The 18335-nt window shown below is 37.8% G+C and overlaps 1 protein-coding gene across 1 annotated transcript in view; it reads left to right on the top strand.

The window, feature by feature from the left end:
- The window catches only part of LOC104407433 (neurexin-1), a gene marked incomplete at its 3' end in the record, with an annotated part of 111760 nt that overhangs the window by 34490 nt on the left and 58935 nt on the right, over positions 1-18335 (top strand). The window contains exons 4-5 of the mRNA XM_010016715.1: positions 5674-6112; positions 15259-15642. Coding sequence (XP_010015017.1) covers positions 5674-6112; positions 15259-15642 — 823 coding nt within the window. The remainder of the gene's footprint in view (positions 1-5673; positions 6113-15258; positions 15643-18335) is intronic.

The raw sequence follows: 18335 nt of genomic DNA, 5'->3' as shown, positions 1-18335 counted from the left end.
CTCTCTGTGAGGCCTTCAGATGCAGGTGAAACGCAGGTTCCTGGATTCCTAGTCCTGGCTTCTAATGGCACAAAGTATTTTAATGATTCTTTTATTCCTACCTTGTAGGACATAGTTTTCTGTGGGGAGTATGTCAGATTCTAAAATATACTTGTGATATCTAAAGCTATAAACAATAGAACAAAGACTATGATCGTGTTATGCTGTATGAATGATGTTAGCCTTGAAAAAGTCTATTTCATATTTTCCCAAACCCGCTGCCCTGACAGGGTCCAGGCCTAATATAGCTGTTTTATGTTTCTGTTGTTAAATATCTTTTTTTTCTGTATTGGGTAACGTAAATGGTGTTTGGTGCTCCTTTGGACTTGGATAATCAATAGCCTTTCCTTGTCGGTTATCTGTCACCATATAATCACAGACTGGTTTGGGTTAGAACGGACCTTACAGCTCATCCAGTTCCAACCCCCTACCATAGGCAGGGACACCTTCCACTAGAGCAGGTTGCTCCAAGCCCCTGTGTCCAACCTGGCCTTGAACACTGCCGGGGATGGGGCAGCCACAGCTTCTCTGGGCACCCTGTGCCAGCGCCTCAGCACCCTCACAGGGAAGAATTTCTTCCTAATATCTCATCTCAATCTCCCCTCTGTCAGGTTAAAGCCATTCCCCCATGTCCTTGCCTTACAGGCCCTGGTAAAAAGTCCCTCTCCCATGGAAGAGCCAAGTCTAATTTGCATGGAGAGTCATGTGGTCTGTTTCCACTCAACAGTTTCAGATGCTCAGAGTTGACAGTAAGAAGAAGCAGAAGAATATAAAAATCCCAGATATATATATTCCATGGGGTTTGTGGCACTGCAGTTGATTAGACATGCCTTTCCAGCTCTATTAAGCAACTTTTTTGGAGTTGAGGCTTGCAGGACAGTTTCCCAAACCATATTAATTGATTTACAATAATTGCAGCAAAATACAGATGCTGTCATTTTCTCCATGTGTTGATGTATCTAACATCGTGGAATTCTGACCTGTTGTCTTGAGCCCACCTCCCACTCAGAGGATTCTATAGACACTCATCTTTTGGTTTGGTGCTCAAAATGAGCCCCATTCTAAATACCCTGCACTGCCATACCCCATGCCCCATACTACCGTCCGCACCCCTGGAAAATTAAAACTATATTATTTGAGGATGACTACAGTTTCCTTGGAGCTTTCATTATACATATTTTCTCTCTTCTCTGTGTTCACAAAACAAAGCTGGCTTGTGAAGTTGAGTAATGTAGAGGATTGAATAGCTGTTGTCATTCATATTGTGTGCTTTCATTTACATTGTGTTCAGAAATAAACCCCATTGCAAATATTTGAACTGGAGCTCCCTGAGTTTTGTCAGTAGTCTGCAGTTTGTTTTCCTTGATATATTAATTTTTGGAGCTTGGAAATGAATTGAGGCATGTTAGCAAAATGAGAAACTGACATTCACGGATTAGTTCAAAACCATCCAGCAAATGCCATAAAAAAACCCCAACATGGTAACTCTCAATGGTCACTTTTGCATTTGGATTCCGGGGGAATGTGATGTTGTATGCACCAGGTAGTTCTCAATGAGCATGGAACTTCTAGTGGCTGTTAAAGCAAGCGGATAAAATTGCCTCAGGCTTCACTTACTCTAAGTCCCATTGCTATGGTTGCTGACATCAGTAAGTTATCTCCCTCTGACTTCACCGTGCAGCATAAAATTGTAGGTCAGCAGCACTTACCCTGAGCCATTTTGGATGATACTAGTCTCCATTTTAATGAATTAATTGCCATTGTTTGCACTAGGTGATCCAGCTTTCATGAAAATACGAAAATACTCCCTTATGGTAATGTAAAGATTTGTATGATTCTTTTTTCTTTTAACATGTTTGGAGATGGAATTGATTGAAATTGCATTTAGAAAACTATTTTTAACTCACACCCCTATTAAGTAAATAGATGAATTCTTCAGAGCAAGATTATAATGTAGGTGCTCTGAACTCCTAGTTTCTCTTTAATTCTCAAGGAAACTTAGATGCTGAACATTAGGTCCTTAAGAATCGTGTTTGGTTTTAAGAATGTAAAGTAATTTGAAAGAAATGCTTCACAGTGACTTAAAGGCTTTTAATCACAGTGATTGAAAGGCTATTGCTAGCAGAGTTACTTGGTATTCTGAAATATTTGAGTAATGCCGTTTCTTCACTCATCGTAAAGAAATCTTTAATGTGGAAAGGGCTGCACTTTGAAAGTGGTGTTGAAATCTGGATTCTTTCACATCTTCCATGGCTTTAAATTCCAGGGGGTAAGATCAGTAGAAAGAAATGGTAGGGTTTTGTTGATGTTAATGTTTTCATGTCAACTTTTTAATTTTATGTTTGAACTTAATAATGACCATCTAATATCAACAGGGAGTTCCTTGTCTTCTGGTTCACCTTTTCTCAGCATCATTCATACATCCATACACTGCTGATTTATTAATATAGTTTCATTGGCTGATCAGCTGCTTATTTTGTTGTTGAAGGCAGCTGCCAGGATGACTGTAGGTCTGTAGTGAATTCTCAATACATTCCTAGAATTCATTGCATAGTAGGGCAATAAATTATATACGTTATGTATCTTTGGGAAACATGAATTAATTTTGCTTGTGCTCAGATCTGCCCACAGGCCATGTTGAAGAGTGCTGAGCTTAAGTTAATATTTGCTGTCTCTTAGCTGGACTTACTTGTTAAGACTCAGCACTGTGATATTAAAAGTTGCCCCGCATGTGGTTAGCCTAGATGGTAGCAAAGGGAGCTCCTATCTTGATTGGAAAAAGATACGTAGGTCTTCACTTTCTCTGCTGGAAAACAGATTTATTCTTGAACCTTACTTAATTTTAAGAGGAAAGAATACAGTAAATAGAAGACAAATTCAAGGTGCTCTTAATAGCACAGTATTATACCTTTAGGGCTGGCAATTTCATGTGCAGGAAAATATTGTTCTTGCTCAGGTATGAGAGGGGAGTGCGAGAGTACATAAGTTACTACCAGGGGCAGCCCAATAGATGCTAGGAAAGCACATAGCGGTATAGGGATACTGACTGGTAGGTTGTGAAGGGTAAGGTTTGAATATGACTCAGTTACATTCTCTTAACTAATTGTGGATCCACATCTCTATTGGAGGGAGAATGTAGTGTGTTAATATTAAAGAACAGTTTTTTCCCCTCATATATTGTATATTAAGCTACTCAGAGAGCTGTTGATGAGTTAAGAAAACTGTCGTCAATATCCCTGTCCATCAGGTCCATGAACTATATTGTTTCCGAGTTGATAAATGATTTCAAAGCCTATGGAGCTGTGCTAGAAGTCAAGGAAAGCTCCTTTTGTCTGCTCAGGTTTTCTAACATAGCTATTAACTACTAATTTTATTATTCGGTCAACCAGCTTCATTAATATCAGACAATTTGAATTCTTCCATAAACAAGAGATTCTCTTTGTACATTTACTTGTGCTGGTAGTTACCTTTGTTCAGTAAGCAATTGAAGAGTATTTTATCCTCGTGTTCTTTGTTGCCTTAATTACTTTCATTGTCAACAGGATGATTTAATTCTAATGAGAGCTCATTTGTTCCTTTTTTTAAAATCATATCCTCCAGTCTCTGTTTAACACTTTTCACTCTATTGTAGAAAGGTTGTCCCCTGTAACTCCTTCAAATGAGATGGAAGCTCTCCAAAATCCCTCTTGCTGTAGTAGGTGGCCAGTGTTCCATGAGACCAGCTATCTCTAAGTAATAATGCCTGCCAGGCGACTGGCTTCTTGCTGCATTCTTCTGCCCTTTGGCTTTCCTCACTCTGAAGACACAGTCACCCCAATGAGAGATCACTTGCACGTGCTTATTCTACAGTACTCTATTCTAAATTCCTTTGTGTAATCTGCAGTCTCTGAGGTGTTCCAGAACTATTTGGTAAATACAAATTTGGTACCTTATTCTTCAAGATTACAGTTAGTCCAATTCTAGTCACTTCTGGTGTCTTCACTCAAAGAAGGCAACACATGTTATCTGCCTCTCTGTGGCAGCGTATTACTTCTGCTGTCAAGAATCCAAAGCCAGGATTTTTGTCCTCTTTGGAGACCCAGCTCCAGTGGGAACGGCAGTATTTGTGCTGAACTCTGAAATATAATGGAGAAAGGGGCTTTTTTAATACATTAGAATAAATCTGCCATGACTTATGATGCAATTTGCTGGGTGGATAATGACATAATTTGAAAGAACACAATTCCTACAGTAAAAAATTCTTGATCTGTCTATCATCTCGTTAGTGTTCTGTTATCGTGAAACATGGTTTTTTAATAGCAGCTATCACTTTTGGGGTATGCCATCTTAGATTGTGTCTGCTGGTGTTTTAATATCTAACAGTGGCACAGTTCTGCAGTGTATCTCCCATCTTTTTTACTTAATGTGTGCTGGAGTGGGTTTCATTTGTCTTCAAACTAAGCTTCAGAGGAACTGAATCCAGAAGCTGTACCCAAAGTATTCGTTAAGCACTTTCCAACCTGTAATAGGGTTACAAGGTCAAAACCAGAGGTTTTTCCCCTGAACAGCTTCAGACTACACTGTATAGTTGGAACACTGGATCAATGGCCAGACATGATCTATATCTGCATCTGTAGATGAAGAAACCTCAACACAATCTGCTTCGATTTGCTGAGCTGTTGCTTTTGCTCCAAATTGCTTTCTAACGTAGGGTTAACCTTAGAAACAGAGAAGTATTTAGCTTGTCACCATGCATTCATATTCAGCCCTTCAGTGGTATTTTAGCTTAAGTATATAATTTATTGAATAATAGAAAATATTGACAAAACACTTGTGCACACCTCAGCTACTGGGGAGCTTCATTTAAGCAGTCCTTGTATCCTGGACAGCATAAATAGCAACAATCTTAGACTATCCCAATAAAGACTAGACCCCTGGGAAATGTTTGTGTCATGACAGACTTCTCTGGGCAGAGTAAATATGTGATTTGAAGCAGCAATATTTGCTGTGGAGGTAAATTGGATTTAAAACCAATATTATCTTTCATTTCGATCAGAAAAGTCTTCAGTCAGGGAAAATATGTAAGTGGGTCATTTTTTGTCCAGTTGAACTGCTCAAAGATGGTCCTGTTTTTTGTCTGGTTTGATTGGTATGATACTAGTTTCCCTGTTTTATAGCTTCATGAATGCCATGGATGCTACTATTTGTCAGCCCCAAGGACAAACTGAAAAGATGTTAAATCATAAAGTATCTGACCTTGGGACATTTTCTGTAAATGGGCAGAAGAGTTAAGACAATGACAAAGGGTTTAGAGGGAGAAATCATCTAATGCTTCTCTAACATAGCAGAATGGCTGTGCGAAGTGGGCTTTTAAGCATTCAAGGCCATGCAAACTAATTTGTGTATAAATAATGTGCAGATTCTTTCAGATTGTTTGAATTAACTCTAGGGATATTTTTAGAGCAACTTTGGTTTAATGAAAACTATTATTAAATCATTAGTCAGTGGAAATAGTTATTTAATTTTGTGTGGATGTTAATAATCATATTCATATACCATCATGATTATCCTTTAAATAATATATTGATTCAGGGTTATATCTGTTTGGTTAAAATAGTCAAGTTCATCTCAGTAACTTCTCTGCTTTGCTTGCAGGTTGTATATAAAAATAATGATGTCAGGTTGGAGTTATCTCGACTTGCCAAGCAAGGAGATCCTAAAATGAAGATTCACGGGGTTGTAGCATTTAAATGTGAGAATGTTGCAACCTTGGATCCAATCACATTTGAAACACCAGAGTCTTTCATCTCTTTGCCAAAGTGGAATGCCAAGAAAACAGGCTCAATATCATTTGACTTCCGTACAACAGAGCCAAATGGCCTGATCCTATTCAGTCATGGAAAACCCAGGCACCAAAAAGATGCCAAACACCCACAGATGGTGAAGGTCGACTTTTTTGCCATTGAAATGCTTGATGGCCACCTCTACCTGCTGTTAGACATGGGATCAGGTACTATAAAAATAAAAGCCTTGCAGAAGAAGGTGAATGATGGTGAATGGTACCATGTGGATTTTCAACGGGATGGACGGTCAGGTAAGCTTTTTTGTTAATATTCAGGATGTTTTTTCATGTTGTATCTGAGAAAATACCAGATATATATTACATTGCCATCATTAGCGTTCTGAATCATCTGCCAAATAAGGGAAATATAAGAAGTCATTACTGTCAGGTACCAGAATACAGTGACTTGCAGAGTAAAATATATTAAAATTTATTGGGTAATCAGCTACTTAATCTTGCAAGTAAGTGTGCTGTGTACTTCAAAAAACAAACAGTAATCTCCCTTCGTGCTTGCTTCCACCAAATAGCTGAAGTGGCAAGTTTCAAGAATAAAAACGAACAATTGTTACTGAAAGTCGTCTCCAACATAGGGAATAGCTGGTACTCAGAAACAACGGAGAACTCCCAGTCATGTCAGCAGATCTCAGTGTAATTAAATGATATGCTAATGAATAGCTAACAACACACATCAGCAGAAATGGAAATGAGTGACTTGCTGTATTTTGTCAGTATGAGGTCGTATCCTGTGGTAGGGTAAAAATAAAGAATTCATAAACTTCTCCTAATGCTTCTGGAACCTTATAGCATACAATGTATTTAACTAGTGAACCAGTCCTTGTGTTTCAGGTGCCTCTGATCTTGAGTATATATCTTTACTTCAGCAAATAATATACTTTAATTGAAGGACAAATCTGTTCAAAGGTATCTTTCCTTTTATGCCAGGATTTGGGAGTTGGGGGAGAGATGTTCTGAGTCTGTAACCCAGCCTGTCCAAAGAATTTTCTGATTAATATCAGTATCCAACCTGGAGTGTTGACAAATACAAACTCTTCTCTTGGATTTTGTGGGGTTTTCCTCACTTTAACTGGTGACTCCTTTTCCATAACTTGCATTTGTAATTCTGAAACTTCACCTCTAAAAAGTTGTTGGATTATGAATGACTTTCTTACTACCCACAAATGAGATTTCAGATCAAGTGATTCTTAAGTGTAGATTTCAATCAAATCCCTGCTGAAAGTCAAGACAAAATTCAATTGATGAATCTGCCCTATGATTATGAAAAATAATAATTTGATTCCTGAGCTGTGCAGCTTCAGATTCTAATTGTAAAGAGTCTGATTTTTCTGATCATATGTCAGTTGCTTGTTTACATTTCTTGAGGTTAAAAAAACCAACAAACTAATCACACCCTCCCCCCCAAAAAAAAACCACCTCCAAAAATACACACATACACAAAGCCTGAACAAGCAAACAAAAAAAACCCCAACCCCCCAAACAACAAAACACACAACTTCTCAAAATCCTCAACTGTGACTGAATACCCAGTGGTTGTATTTATACTACGATATTAATTTCAGGCTTCCTTCTCAAGTGTTGTTTCAATGATTCATATGAGGTAGTAAATCCTGTAATAATCATACCTGTGGGACTCCACTGAAAGCAACGTTTATTCTTACATTGAAAGTCAACACAACTAGAAAGAACTGAATGTGTAGCAATTATTTACTTTTGAAGATATCTTCTGCACTTTCATTGCTTCACAAAAACTGTAGCTCACAAATGTAATTAAGAAAGTTTAGAGTATACTTTATTTAGCATCACAGACTGGTTTGGGTTGGAAGGGACCCTAAAGCTCATCTAGTTCAAACCCGCTGCCACGGGCAGGGACACCTTCCTGTTGCTCCAAGCCCCTGTGTCCAGCCTGGCCTTGAACACTGCCAGGCATGGGGCAGCCACAGCTTCTCTGGGCACCCTGTGCCAGCGCCTCAGCACCCTCACAGGGAAGAATTTCTTCCTAATGTCTCATCTGAATCTCCCCTCTGTCAGTTTAAAGCCATTCCCCCTTGTCTTTAAAACTGTTGCTAGACATTAGCAAGAATGTAGACTAATTGTAGGAAGCAATACATACCTGGTGATCAGGACTGCATATTATTTTTAAATAGAATTATGGATAGTCGTATGTATATGAGCGTTCAAGTGTTAAAGAACAGTTTGGACAGTGCTTGGAGCAACCTGGTCTAGGGGAAGGTGTCCTTGCCCATGGCAGGGGGTTGGAACTAGATGAGCTTGAATGTTCCTTCCAACCCAAACCAGTCTATTTCTGTATATAAAAGAAAAATTAATCCAGGTGGTGGATCACCTGTGGTCAAGATGGGTGAATTTTATTTACCCTCTCACTCTTAAAAACTGACCATGGTACCTATTTGCCCTAAACCGTTGAACTATTACTGGGAACAGTTACTATGTAGAGGCATATAGATTAACAGACTTTTTTTTTTATTTATTTTTTTTAGCTGAAAAATAAACCAGACATCAAAGATTTTCTGTGATTTTTAGTACCGATAATAATACTTCACAGTAGAAGTTCCACTAACAGTGGCAATGCTGTCATTTTTCTTAATGAGACTATTGGCTGAGTAGTATGTAAACTGACTGCCTTGCCTTTGAGATAAACAATGAACTGTGTGTTCCTGTTTTCTTTGGATTGGAACAGGAAGTACTGATGTGTAATGTTTAGATTATTTCTTCATGACTTGTGCATGTTGGTCCGTTATGCCTTTTGCCATGAATAATAAAATCCACTTTATTATTCCAGGAAGCTTTCTCATTTATTTTCTCTAGCCAAAACCAGACATTCTGAAAATCATGTGAAAGTGATAATTTCTCACTTGCTGACCTTCATAATTTTTCTACAAGTGAATGAATATACCTTGCATTATAAAAAATACTGACTTTTCTAAGACTTAGTTGTTGCTGATGACAAAATACCTATCAAGTAGAAATGAAGAGATTCTCCTGTTAATAAGTGCTCTAGTTTAGTAGAGATTGTTTTTCTTTTTTATTTTAAAGTGAAATTTATTGTGTAGCAACTTTCTGCACTCACCCTTCAAATCCAGTGCAGAGTGGTTCCCTCAGATTATAGAAAGTGTGACATTTCTCAAGGAGTTTTGCTAATTTTCTTGACTTTTGCATTAGCTGGATCAGCAAGTACTCAATTTATTTTTCATTCTTTGCTCTCTTTGACTGTCAGTCACAGGGAGCATCCACTCTAAACTACTGTCTTTGTCAATGCCTATCTGGGACTCTGGTAGGGGATGCGTATGGAACGAGAGCATATTTTTAAATTGTACTTATCCAGGCCTCATTCACTAGTAATTCTGCAGATCCCTTCAGATTTTGGGAGATACAAGGAAGAGGGAAAAGATGGTGTCTTTTAACTTCATTTTGCTAAAGGAACTTTGGACCTATTACAGAATCATATTTGTATTATAGGAACTTTTGACCTATTATAGAAGTTTTTAACCCTATAATCCCATCCATTACACCTGTAAGACCTTCTTTGAGTGCTACCTTACCTAAAAAGCAGATCTTTGAGAAGGAACTCCTGGGACTCTATTTCCCAGTGTTGAGAAAGATTTCATACCTTCTTCACTGGTCGGTCTTCTTGCTGGGTATGCACCAGGGGAAAGGTGATGCATGTTCTCCAGCATGTTGTCTGTCTTTGTTGCTAAGTATACAGCAGGGTATGCAGCCTGGCACTAACCACTGTGTCCTGTCATGAGCTGAGTTTCCATTCCAGTATTTGTGCTCATCCTGAATTCCTGCTTCATGTCTGCTTCATGTGTGCCTTGTCTTGGCCATGGGCTGTATGCTGTGTTCACAGTCCTCATCATATATTTTGCTTTAGCACACAAGATAGAGGTTGTCGGTCTCTTCTCCCAGGTAACAAGTGACAGGTCAAGAGGAAACCGCTTCAAGCTGTGCTAGGGGAGGTTTAGATTAGATATTAGGAACAATTTCTTGCTTGAAAGGGTGCTCAGGCATCGGAACAGGCTGCCCAGGGCAGTGGTGGAGTCACCATCCCTGGAAGTGTTCACACATTGAGTAGATGAGGCCCTCAGTGACATGGTTTAGTGGTGGCCTTGGAGGTGCTGGGGAATGCTTGGACTTGATAATCTTGAAGGCCTTTTCCAACCCAGCTGATTCTATGAAGATGTAAGGTGTATTTAGAATACCTTGTTCTGAGTTTTCACTGTTAATAAGCAAATGTTTCACATGCACAAAAAGCAACTAAATAGGCCACATAAGGTAAGCATAGAGATTAGGATGGTTGTAGCAGCTGTTGTTAGGATCTTCAGTTTCAATTGATCAGAATGAGACAAGGTTTTGAAATAAGCTGTAAATTCTTATATGCAGACTTATGTAAAAGTAAATTGTTGAGATAATGAATATGATTGGAGAGGCTCATTGACTCATGCCTAAGGGAAATGTTTGTCTGTCTGCTTTTAACAGTACTGCCAAATAATGCAGTAAAGAATTGAAAGAAAATCCAAACCAAATCCAAAATAAAACCAATCATGAAGCAGCTGTAAAGGTCTTTGCTCACAGTTTCTTGTAACACAGCAAAGTTAGGTTTAATAACTCTTTTTTGAGATTTGAGATCATTTAAAGTGTTGTTAAATTGTTCACCATATTCAGGAATAACCTTCCAAGTGTTTTCAAACTAAACCACCATTCATCCTTTGGAAATAATCATCACACAGGGAAGTCACAAAGGAAACTGTCTGTTACTGTTAACCTCAATTGTCTGTGGCAGTGTAAAATAATGTATCAGAATGTATTCATAGGTAGGTAACACTTGAGGGCTGAGAAGTCACTGGAATTCTGAACTGAAGTTAGAGTTTCAACTGAAATATCAGATATTAGAGTATGTAATTAGAGCTTAACTATCATCATTATCTCACTGTACGTAGTGCTTTGTCAGTATCTGTTACATGCATTATTCTTGCAGGTTCTTTTTTTGCGTGCACACTTTGTATGCTCCTTCCCTCGTCTTTTCAATCTTGTAAGAATTGCCAGATTTACACGTTCCTATTTCAACAAATGTTAATAGTCTCCATATTTGAGGTGATGAATTTATATTGGATTTTAAGGAAAATTCTTCCAGGGAAAGTGTAAGTGCCTTCTGATCAGTTATCCTTTAAGTCAATAATTCTTGCTGAAAATCTTAATTTCTTTAGTTTTTCTCAAACTCTTCCACCAGTACATAAAGGTGCTTCTGAATGTTTAAATTTCACTTTGCTCTCATGTGGAATGCTATAGAATCAGACCAGCTACAGGTCATTTTAGGACTCCTAAGTTTATATCAGTTTCTGGAGATAAGAAATACTACCTGTTTTTAGAGTCTGAAGCTAGATCATGAATTCCCAGACTAAATAAATCACCCCACACTTCCTTGTTGTTTGTCTTCCCTTTTTTCTTCTTTCATGCTGGACAAAGCACATGCTGTCACTTCTTCCCATTTCTTTCTTTTTCTGGTAGAAATACAGACAATATTCCCTACTTTAAGTATTAAAAATCTTTGCAAGGAAGCTACTTGTTTCCCAGCAGACATTATTGCCTCAGAATTGCTCTTCTCAAAGAAACAGTATAGCTGTTCATCTGGTTATGGGTGGTCTTTTGCTAGGTAATATGCAAGGATGTAACCGAAAGGATGGTTCTTGCTACAGAGATGTTACAATCTCTGTTAAGGTTAGAGTTTTCTCTTCCCATTGAGAGGCCGATGCTCTTTTGAATCTTCTGTTTCCTCATTATATTCTGTTGTCTTTAGGTTATTTTGTAAAATGAGATGTGTCCCATTCTTTTTCCTCTTGACAATTCTGGTGTGAGAAGGGTTGATGTTATGTTATCTTTACAGAGCAAATTGTTAACCTTTTCCAGTGCTGGCCAGGTAAGACATTTGTATGCTCCATTAGCTTCCTTTCTTCCTGCTTCTCTGGAAAGTGATGTCTGTTCAGATTTGGAAGTAGAAACATCCAAATGCATTGGAGCACAGTGGTGATTTGACAGAACAATTCCTTTTAATCTGCTATAATTCCCAGAGAAAGTAGGATTTTGATGTATTTTGGAAGTCATCTTTTATTGCCCCTTATTTTTCTTGGATTTTTTTTTTTTCCAACTGCTTTTGCAAAGCAATTTGCAAGTAAATTTTTCATTACATATGAGATACACATAAAAGGTAATTTGGATACCAACAGCAATGATGGTTGTGTGACTGCTATTAGAAGTGCACCAGGAAACTAGGACTACTTGGTAACTGATAGTATGAAACATTTGGTGCCTGGGTATGGGTTTTCTGTTGTAAAGCCTATTTGTATTATAGCCATAGTTCTTGTTCTAGACAGTGTGCTGTGATATTTTGTTCAAGCTCCTACGTAACAGCTGAGCCAGAGTGAGTTATTAAGGCTTCGAGCCTTCTGCAAGTGCTATTTAACTCAGTGTAGCTCTCAACAGAAAGGATTAAATAAAGCTAACATAGAGTTGTTTGGCTAAGGGTAATACACAGAGTATGTAGGTCAGTTGAAGTGTCATAGATATGTCTAGCAGTAAATCAGAGATAGTCTGGATAGGTAATGGGTTCCGTGGCCTTCCAAAACACGAAAAGGATTCACAGAGGAGTTGTTGCCTCTTAGGTTTTCCTACCCATAGTCATCAGGTGCTAAGATTACATTAAGATTTTGGAGGGCTTCTCCCAAGGAGTATTTCATGTGGTATCATTTCTTGGGGAGGGGAAAGGTTCTTCTCTTCATAAAGCTGTTGATACCTATTCAAAATATTGCTTAAGCTCTCTCCACAGGAATCCTTTGACATACAGGAGAAATTTTTCCTGCTTCAATCTGTCATCTAACTATAATTCTATCACCAGAGTGTAGTGGTGATACCATTCCTTTTATGATTCACCTTCTTCAGCCTTCTGTGCTTGCAAAACTTCCATTCGGACCATCATCTTAATGCTGCAGCTACACTGGCTGGGGTTTCCTGCCTTTTCCTGTGTATTGAAAACCATCAAGACTAGTCAGTTAATTTTGGTTTTGGTTTTTGGGTTTGTTTTTTTTTTAATACAAATGGAACCCTATATGTCTCCTAGCATCATGGGTAGCTTGAAGACAGAAATGTCTTCGTCCAGCAGAAAACAGCACTGTGCAAAGTGTGAGCTGCAGCTAAGTTAACTCGTGTGGGTGCAAGTGCTGTCTGAACATAAATTTAAATAATTTGGTCCTAAATTAGCTTGTACAGCAACAGATGGGAGCAAGCAGCAATAGCACTAAGAAATACTGTGAGCACAAGTGTGATTTATATTTACACATCTTTAATTTTTTTAAAGGACAAATGACCTATTGCTTGTAAGCAGTCCTTCTTGATACCTAGGATGCTCTCAGAACTGTCTTGATTGAACAGGTCGTTCCCAGGAATCCTTGTTTGAGCAGCTGATGAATAATATCAAACCTCAAGATATTTACGCTTGTGTGATGCCTGAGGTCAAATCTACAGCAAGTGTTCTGTATGAGTGCCATACTTCAAGAATGTGAGCAGCAATGCAAATATGTAGTTAGCAAAACATTATAGTCTTATTGATTTTAAACAGGTGGAGGCCTAGAAGAAAAATAATCTTGGTTCAACATGCCTATTTCTTAGTTAAGACTGGAAGTTCACATCTGTGTGATTGTTCAGCTGGCATAGAAACTTTTTTGATAATACATGAAAAGGAGAACTGGCCATGTCCTCAAACATGCTCATAGAGATGCATAAACACTATGCAAGCCTTTGATCTTTTTTAGATCTATTCTTATAGTAGGGAGACTGTTTGTAGTAGTATCCAGCCCTTGTAAAATCCATACATCTCAAGTCTAACATGGGAGTTGGACCTCCCAATACCTCTACCCCAAGGGGTTTGTTCTAAAGGTCTAAACTGTTCAGATGCTCATTCTGTCCATGCTGTTGAAGTTAACCTATGGAACCAACAAAAGAACTATCAATCTCTAACTCCCATAGGACTCCATTGCTAAAAGAGAAGCCTAAATTTTAGGATGTATCCAAGTAGGAAAATGATCTTTTCTTGACCTATCTCTGTTTGCTTAAAGCTCATATTTTAGTATGTATGCTATAAAAATTCTGAATTTCTTGCTCTTGTGCACCACTCCCATCACAGTGGCAGTATTTTTGTCGTCAATGTTATCTTCTGGAATCTGTGTCATCCTGACAGTGGAAATAGTGAATTGTGTTAGTTTTATGTATGTGTGATAAATACATTGTAGTAAATGTAATTCTTCAGTGTCTTGACACCATTAATACACTTTCAATGGTGAGTCTAGTGGATTACAGTGTTGCATAATGTGGCTGGTACATTTTAATAATCTGGTGACCTGCATAATGTTTTGATTTCTGTTTTCCTTGCTTTTGCACTCATATAGAATGGTAAGGAGTTGCTTCTGGGAAGATCTATGTGGTTTTTCTTTCAAGTAATTTTACTTAACTGTGGTTGCCATAAGCATCTTCTGTATCTGGGTGTACTAAATTTGGTTCTCTGCCTATTCAAATTTTAAAAATCGGGTTAATTTTAAAAAGTATGACAAAGAGCATCTTTACTGTTGATTACAGTTTCTTTGTTCAGACACTTTGTAGACATAGAACTTTATTTTAGGCTTAATTTTGTTTGTTTACTTTTTAAACTTAAATGGAAAAGGTACTTCTGATTTCCTGAGGCTTTGTACACGTCGTCTTTCCCTCTCTTTGTAACATGCACACTTTTCAAGGTAAGTGTCAGAGGCATTGATTTTCCCCCTAGGAGCACATCACTATCTTCTTAATGATTGCCTGTCTGGCAGCTGATGAGAGTATTTTCCTTCTGCACTTAGAGAAAGTCTTATCCAAAGCCCAGTGAAAGGGCGAGAGTCTTTTAAAATGCTGTGTCTTTGGATCCAAACCAAAGACAAAGATTTGCCTCCCAGATTGCAACCTATCAATATAACCTCAGCCTGACGCTTTGAAGCACGTATGAGGTAGTGAAGAGATTTTTGTGGCAGTTGTTGCACAAGCAGGATATTTCTGAAAATAACTGAAATGCATTCCCCTTATACCTGTGATTTTTGACTTGTATTGTGACCATGCAGTATTGTGCATTGATGTTCTTACATCATTCACTTCCTGACAGTATTTGTACTACATTGAAATTAAAATAATGAAGCATATCTGTTACTGTGTAACTGTACCAATAGAATACCTGTGTTTCATTTATAGATACTTGCCAGCAGCTAATGTGGCATGTAGATTAATAACAGCAGTACCAAAATATTTTAAATGTCCTGAAAATCATACATTTTGTTGTCTTTTCTTCTCAGGGACCATATCTGTGAACACACTACGTACACCATATACTGCACCAGGGGAAAGTGAAATCCTTGATTTGGATGATGACTTGTATCTTGGAGGCTTACCAGAAAACAAAGCAGGCCTCGTCTTCCCAACAGAGGTGTGGACAGCACTTCTCAATTACGGATACGTCGGCTGCATTAGAGATTTGTTTATTGATGGTCAAAGCAAAGATATTCGACAGATGGCTGAAATTCAAAGTACAGCTGGAGTAAAACCCTCATGCTCAAGAGAAACTGCAAAACCTTGCCTTAGCAACCCCTGTAAAAACAATGGTGTATGCAGGGATGGGTGGAACAGATATGTTTGTGATTGCTCTGGTACAGGGTACCTTGGCAGATCATGCGAAAGAGGTAGGTTCCATGCGATGGCTGCATTTTTGTATTATCACATCCTTCACAATGATTAAAAATGGTAAAATACTATTAACTTTCCTGAGGCAGGACAAAGGTCTTTGATTTCACTTGAAGCAAGATGGAGCCCTGCTGTAGGCCGAAAGAAGTAACTCTAGAGGGAAGATCTTAGGGGCATTTCTAAGACGTGTGAAGAAGTCTTCGTTGACTGGGACACAGAGGCAGTACTACTGAATGTCTCTTAAAAAGTGTCTCCTTTTGTGCCCCATCACACATTACTGCATTCTGAAAAGCTTTTTGAAAGCAATTTCAATTATTATGGCATTACTAAATGGTCACATTCCAGTTCCAAACTGAGGTCTTGTTCTCTGTCTATTTATGTCAATACCACTGTGTAATTAAACTTTCTTTTGAATTTCCCAGTATCACTTAAATCCATGGCCAGAACTTCAACCATGAGTCAAAGCAAAAGAATCAGTGTAGGAATCTGTATTTCTTAACTTTTTTTTTGAAGGTCCTAGTACTCAAGGAAACAGGTTCTACTTATCTTATATTACCGTGTATCCTTGTTGCCTAGAAAGTAAAATGTATAGTTGATAAACCCCATTTATTTAATTGAAAAGGTGGATTGGGGCCAGGAAGATAGACGTTGATGTTAGTTTATAGGAAGAAAACTGTAATTTGCTTAAAATTACAGAGTACACTCATAAAAGACTGTAATGGAAGTAGGAAAACAATAAAATAGTTAGCATCTTAGGTGTTTGGTTTGATTCTTGTTGGAATAGAAGATGTTTCAGTGCCCAGAATCTTTTTTTTTCGTATCACAGCTGACACAGTATATAGTGTCTCTTCAACCTGAAATCTAAACCTGAAGTGTATTGGCTGGGAATATAAGTTCTTTCCGTCTAGTGTGGTGCATTGTTCTGGTTGGTAAGATGAAACAACAGTGTCTTCTTAAACATACATCAGGTTTTAATTTTTTAAGTTGTACATAAATATATGTGCATTTATGTAGAATTAATACCATTAGGTTATTGGCATTTGCAAGCAGATTCTCTGTTTCTTCTGGTTTTTCTGATTTCTCATTTTTTTTTTAATATAGACATGCCTTTGGCTCATGGGCAGTTATTCTGAGGTCTCCAGATTGTTCTGTTAGTGGTGGAGTGAAGCTGGCAGAGGGCATAACCGAGCTGTCTGATGCATTACAAAAGCCTTCAGTTAAACATGTCTGGTGTACCACCCTGTGGCAAATGCCTGCTATTACAGATGGCAGAAGTAAAAACAGGGTTTGCATTTTTTCCATTTGGGAGCTTGGAAACGTGTTAAAGACAAAACCACACGCAGATCTGTAAAGAACTTCAAGCTTCATCATAGCCTGGTTCATAAATATACTTGACAGGTTGTAATATTTTACATAGAAACCTTTATCTTTTTTATTGTCCATACTTTATTTTCAACCATCTTCCACTGCAGAGCTTGATTTTCCCAGTGCATTCCCCCAGTGGGAATAGTGGTGCTTTGGTGGTGGTGGTGTTGATTTCTCTACAACGGTATTTGGTTCTTGTTCAACAGAACTATGTGTGGCAGTTCAGATAGTATGGGATCATTTCCTTCTCTTGCATTTCCCTCTCTAGAGGAAACTACACTGAAAGGAGATCTCCTTTTAGGAATATTAATCTCCCAAATGGTCTTGCATTAATAAGACTATAGCTTTTGGGATTCTGAAAGTGATGATTCTGTTGGCATCCTACCACACAAAGTTGTTATAACTACTACACAAATGCAGTGACTGATACACTTTTGTATTTGGTGCTGTAAGCAACATGTTTGTAGTTGTTCAAACTAATTTACATAAAATACGAATATGTTCATTTCAACAAACAATAGTTTCACAATGAAGAGAAAGCAATAAATAGAGAATAAAATATTGGAGATTAAACTATTTAACTTAATGTTAAGTGATTAAGGTATCTTCAGTAAACAAAATCATGTAGCTACTTTTTAGTACCATCCTTTATTTTTCATGCTGTTTCCCCTAAAATAGGAGTACTAATGTCCATATGTGGATGTACAATGTACAGTACAGGATCTGAAATAATTTGTCAGCTTATCAGTGCACAAAACACATGAAAGACAACTCAGTTCTATTTTAATTTCAGTAAACTTAATGGTTTTATTCATATCCGTGTGCTTTTTATCCTGTTGCAAGTTTTTCTTGATTTTATTCTTGATTTTCAGTGAGATTAAACATCAGTATAATCTGTAGATTGGCTTTAGTGCATTATGGAAACTACAGCAGATGGACGGACAGATGTCACAGCAATATAATTTGCCTTTCTATCTTACTTTGGTTGTGGATCACAGTATGTGACTGCCTCTGTACAGCCTTTTGCAGGCATATATGTTTGGACGGCTATGAATAATGCACAGGAGTAGATTCATCAAACAGTGAGAAGAAAAAGTAGGCAGGCAAAGATCTATCAAAGTGACGTTTTGGAGGAGAAAATATATTCATAATTTGTGTATGTATGTCCATGTTATGCATGCACACACACCTGCATATATACATACACATTAAATAAAGGAATAGAGCTTTCCTTGCATTATGTCTGGATGCTTTAATAATAATAATAATAAGATACAGGTGATATGATGGTAACTGGTAGAAAGAATTGTGTTCAGAATATTATTAG

The sequence above is a fragment of the Nestor notabilis genome, unplaced genomic scaffold (genome assembly GCF_000696875.1).
Source record: "Nestor notabilis isolate BGI_N333 unplaced genomic scaffold, ASM69687v1 scaffold486, whole genome shotgun sequence".
NCBI classification, from domain to species: Eukaryota; Metazoa; Chordata; class Aves; order Psittaciformes; family Psittacidae; genus Nestor; species Nestor notabilis.
Note: the sequence above shows the minus strand (reverse complement) of the source record. Positions and strands in the feature narration are given on the sequence as shown.